This window comes from Temnothorax curvispinosus, unplaced genomic scaffold (genome assembly GCF_003070985.1).
Source record: "Temnothorax curvispinosus isolate PA1 unplaced genomic scaffold, ASM307098v1 QBEX01014326.1, whole genome shotgun sequence".
Classification (NCBI taxonomy): domain Eukaryota; kingdom Metazoa; phylum Arthropoda; class Insecta; order Hymenoptera; family Formicidae; genus Temnothorax; species Temnothorax curvispinosus.
The window spans coordinates 1-5,282 of record NW_020224106.1 but is presented as its reverse complement, the minus strand read 5'-3'; the positions used below and the strand labels follow the sequence as shown (position 1 = coordinate 5,282).

At 33.2% G+C, this 5,282-nt stretch overlaps 2 protein-coding genes across 2 annotated transcripts; both read left to right on the top strand.

Annotated features, from left to right (window-relative positions):
- Window positions 1-1,632: 1,632 nt before the first annotated feature.
- Window positions 1,633-2,260, top strand: LOC112464574 (aldo-keto reductase AKR2E4-like). The gene is made up of 2 exons (XM_025031644.1): window positions 1,633-1,831; window positions 1,894-2,260. Exons 1-2 carry the CDS (start codon window positions 1,658-1,660, stop codon window positions 2,014-2,016), a joined length of 297 nt encoding a protein of 98 aa, XP_024887412.1. The 5' UTR covers window positions 1,633-1,657; the 3' UTR covers window positions 2,017-2,260.
- A 1,322-nt stretch (window positions 2,261-3,582) lies between these two features.
- Window positions 3,583-5,279, top strand: LOC112464573 (aldose reductase-like; the record flags this gene model as incomplete). The annotated part of the gene is made up of 2 exons (XM_025031643.1): window positions 3,583-3,821; window positions 4,872-5,279. Coding segments are annotated over exons 1-2 (483 nt in total), but the record flags the coding sequence as incomplete, so codon positions are not given.
- Between the last annotated feature and the right edge of the window lie 3 nt (window positions 5,280-5,282).

Here is a 5,282-nt window from a genome sequence, read left to right as displayed (position 1 = left end):
CTGTAGCCGATATCAATGGCATCTTTTACAGCTTGTGTAACTTCTCCTGGTTTAGACTGAAATAAAAACGAATTAAATTAATATCTATGACCATTTTTTTCAAGGGTCGGACTCTCTTTCTCAAGAAAGGTCTAGCGTGCAGGTCTAATCGCAAAAGTGCTAATATTTAATGTTATCTATTATGTATATTACGTTTCTCAAAAGCCAACAGATAATAAAATTCTAATTATAAGATAAAAGAAGTTAAAATGTAAACCCGGGAATTATTTCCTAGATTTCACAAATAATTTTAGGATTAAACATTATATTACTTCGATGATCTCGAATAGATATACATATATGTGAATGAAACACATAATGCGTTTTACGGAACCCAGGGATTACCATCACCATTACATGATAAGTGAAACATTACATAAAAACGTTCACGACAAACATTTTTCGCTAAAAAAGAAAACTTTGAAAAAAAAGACTGCTTATTGAAGCAAATAAAAAATAGAAAATGTGGGCAAAAACTAAAGTATATATATATGTAATCAAACAACAAATAAAATGTATTATAAAATAAAATACATGTCAAGTGCATTTATTAAATAGGTTTCTTTCTTCACTTTAAATATAATTTTTTCTCTCTTTGTCTTATTTAAAGTTCTCTCTTCTTTGAATTTTTGTATACTATGTATGGCACTGCCTGAAATAATTGCCTAACATTGCGCATCTGTTATCTCCACCATTTGACCTTCAGATTGTCGATTATATACGATGATGAATAGTCTAGACGTCTAGACTTCAGGAATCAAATAAGAATGTATTATCGATAATAATAACAAGATGCTAATATATTAATCATTCTATTTTACTAATAATAAACTGAAACTAAAAGTTAATCCACTAATTTAAAAAAAAACTTAAAGTTCGAGAAACTCATTTTTCTGCTCAGTTACGTCCATTTTTATTAGTAAAGTAGATGTAAGTAGCTGCAAAGATTACCGATTATAGGCAAAATTTGAACAGTAAGTCTCACAGTAATACATTTTCTTGATAAAATAATATTAAAATTAAAGAAAAAAAATATTTATATATGAAAAAAATTATTAATTTTTTATAATATAATCTGGGTGAAACGAATACCTATTCCCTCCGTTGTGCAAACCTTCGGCCGGCAGCAGTCGGGAATAAAAAGTTTAGTTAGAAAAACTATCAGTAATGTGTTCATCTGGTATCTGGTTGCCAGAATTAGGAACACAAGATTTAGAGGTCATCAGTAAATTAGGTGCAATTGAGCTTGGTCATTATTATATTAATTAAAAATTAAGGATCAATTTTATTTATAACATTATATTACTTCGATGATCTCGAATAAATATTACCACATGCCTCAGTGGTCGAATTGGTACGACACCCACCATGGAATGAGGGAGATTCCAGGTTCGAACTCTGACTGAGGTAATATTTTTCGCAATAAATTTGATTATTTAAATGAGATGTTTATATATAAGTATCAAAGATTACATGACGATAATCGAATCAAATCGTGGTCGTCTTGGCGATTATAATGGCCAGTAGAGTCGATTAATATTTCCATTTTGTTGTTTATTATTTGACTGGCAAAGTAAAGGTGATTTATTCTGTTTACTTAATTTAATCTCGTTTTAGGATGATCCGAAGGTTGTTGAGGAAGCAGTACATGACGCTGTTGACGCTGAATATCGACATTTTGATTGCGCTTACATATATCAGACTGAAAAGGAAATCGGCAAAGTATATAATATTACGCGAGAAGATCGCGAAAGGGGTCGTGAAGAGGGAGGATCTGTTCATCACTACCAAGTTACATTCGGGTTGTCCCATCGTCTGAAACCCGACAGAATTAAAAAAATCTATCATAGTCAGTTGTGGAACACGTTCCATAAACGAGAAAACGTGGTGCCGGCTTGCCGAAGATCCGTGGAAAACTTTGGTCTCGACTACGTGGACCTGTACCTCTGGTACACTGGCCCATATCTTATGCGGTAAAATTCCACGTTCGAACGCTTCTCGATGACTCAGAAGATGTTCGATCGCGACATAATCATAGTCGTTAGATAAGAGTCAACGTTATCGTCGTTATTGACATGTTTATAACGGCAAAAGAAGAAAAAAATAAATATCGCGATTTTATTTTGCAAGTGCGTTTCGCGTTACGGTGAAAATAAAAATCGCCGTTCCTGCAGCTTACGTCGCGATTATTATTTTAAAGCTTACCTGCCTCTCTTTCTCTCTCTCCCTTTTTTCTCTTTTTTTTCTCTTTCTTTTTCTGTCTTTTTCTTTTCCTCTTGTTCATCATCTTTAATTTTGCAATATCCAATTGCAAAGAATTAAAAGTATTACAAACAAACACGCCATCATCATCTTCATCATAGACGAGTTATACGCACAATATAAATTTAATTATTATTTTAAGCTTATTTGCCTCTCTTTCTCTTTCTCTTTTTCTCCTTTTCTCTCTTTCTTTTTCTATCTCCTTCTTTTTCTCTTGTTCATCTTTAACTTAAATTTGCAATATTTAATCACGAACAATAACAAAATTACGAACGAACACGCTATCATCGATCTTTATCGTAGACGAGTTACGCATAACATAAGTTTAATTATTATTTTAAGGCTTACCTCTTCCTTTCATTCTCTCTCTCTCTTTCCCTCTCCCCCTTTTTCTCTTTTTTCTCTGTCTCCTTCTTTTTCTCTTGTTTATCTTTAACTTAAATTTGCAATATTTAATCACGAAGAATAACAAAATTACGAACGAATACGCTATCATCATATCTTCATCGTAAACGAGTTACGCCCAATATAAGTTTAATTATTATTTTAAGGCTTACCTCTCTCTTTTATCTCTCACTTTTTCTCTCTGTCTTCTTTTCTTTCTTTCTCTCTATCTTTTTTGATTTTTTTTTCAATTTGCGCACTGAACGCACTGTCTACACTGAGCGCATACGTACGTATATAATCATGGTGGAAGTAATAAATATCCAACATGTATATAATATGCTGTCGTCTCTTTTCAATATTCTCAAACGTCATCTCAGATTTCAAGATTGTCGGCCATGCATATATTAAATATTTCTCTTTCTTTATATACGTATCTTTATATAACTTTATACAATTAGTAACCTACTCACTATCGTTGTGTGCACAAAACATTTGTACACAAAACATATATATCGTTAGCAACATTCATGAAAACCGTTAATAACTGAAATAAAAAGATAACACAAAGTATCTTATGTAAAATATTGTAATAAAATATTAAAAATTATATAAAAAATTATAATAAAAACATTATATTATAGAACTTATTTGAAACTTATCTGAAATTTTTCGATGAAGCAACCCACGGCGCGACGGCAATCGAGACCACCAATCGGCATCGCGAAAAAAGAGGCAACAATAACCGCGATATATTCGAGTATCGACTTTGCACCATGCACGAGCCTATCCTTGAGCGCGTAGGAATAATACATCGCCTACAGAAGTAACGCTCTCATAAACGTCGTAGTATTGTTGCCGTTGAGAATCCCACCCTCCTAGGTGGGAACGTTTATAAAAGGAACGGGTCGGAGCAAAACTGTCAACAGCAGTGTGCAGCAGTGCCAGCATTTGCATCGCTGATCCAGACGTCAGACTATAGTTTCCACGTAGCAATCGTGTAGACTTTCTCGAACGCGTATTTTTTTCCTTAATTATCGACGTCCCAGTGACACATAAAAATGGTCCTCAGCGCACCGAAAGTGAAGTTTTACAACGGCAACGAAGTGCCGATCTTGGGTCTGGGCACATGGAAGGCAAGTTTTTCCTTAGTTTAAACTAGATATATTTGTTTTTCTCGCGTTTTTGTGCTATTATTTGATTTAATTTAAGTGATTAAAGCAGTTAACAATTTGTGCTTTTGATTGAAGCAGAGAATACTTCAAATCATAATATATAAATGTATTATGTTGTATTCTTTCAAACAAAGTGCGCCTTGTGGATGGAAATTCTCAAGGCGCGCAAGATTATTGCGCATGCGTATTAATAAAAAAGTAAAAATATATACATAAATTGTCAATTCCTTATTATACTTACCGACATCGAAATATTACGAATATTAATTATAAACAAACGGAACATGAGCGACAATTTTTCTTATCAGAATTCTTTTTTCGACCCAAAATACACAATTAAAATAAAAAAGTTTCGACAAAATTGGAGAGGTTGGCGCTATACTGCATATTTACCATCTGAAGATCAAATGGCGGAGATAATAGAGCTGAGACGCGCAATGTTAGGCAATTATGCTAATTACTTCAGGCAGTGCCGTACATAGTATACAAAAATTCAAAGAAGAGAGAACTTTAAATAAGGCAAAGAGAGAAAAAATTATATTTAAAGTGAAGAAAGAAACCTATTTAATAAATGCTCTTGACATGTATTTTATTTTACAATACATTTTATTTGTTGTTTGATTATATATATATATATGCACTTTAGTCTTTGCCCACATTTTCCATTTTTTATTTGCTTCAATAAACGCACTTTTTTTTCAAAGTTCTCTTTTTTAGCGAAAAATGTTTGTCGTGAACGTTTTTATGTAATGTTTCACATAATTTAATATAATGTTTAATCCTAAAATTATTTGTGAAATCTAGGAAATAATTTCCGGGCTTACATTTTAACTTCTTTTATTTTATAATTAGAATTTTATTATCTGTTTGTTTTTGAGAAACGTAATATACATAGATAACATTAAATATTAGCACTTTTGCGATTAGACCTGCACGCTAGATCTTTCTTGAGAAAGAGAGACCCTTGAGAAAAATGGTCAGAGATATTAATTTAATTCGTTTTTATTTCAGTCTACACCAGGAGAAGTTACACAAGCTGTAAAAGATGCCATTGATATCGGCTACAGACATATCGACTGCGCTAAAGCTTATGGCAACGAGAAGGAAGTTGGTGCCGCTATCCAGGCGAAAATAGCGGAGGGTGTCGTGAAGAGAGAAAATCTGTTTATTACAAGCAAGCTATGGAATTCCTTTCATAGCCGTAATCTGGTTGAACCATCCATCAAAGAAACGCTAGCCGATCTCGGTCTCGATTACGTAGATCTCTATTTAATTCACTGGCCATTCGGAATCAAAGAGGGCGGAGAACTTTTCCCTAGAAATCCTGACGGTTCCAAAGCATTGAGCAACATAGATTACCTCGATACTTGGAAGGGTATGGAAGGTGTGCTGTCCAAAGGTCTTGCGAAAAACATCGGTGTC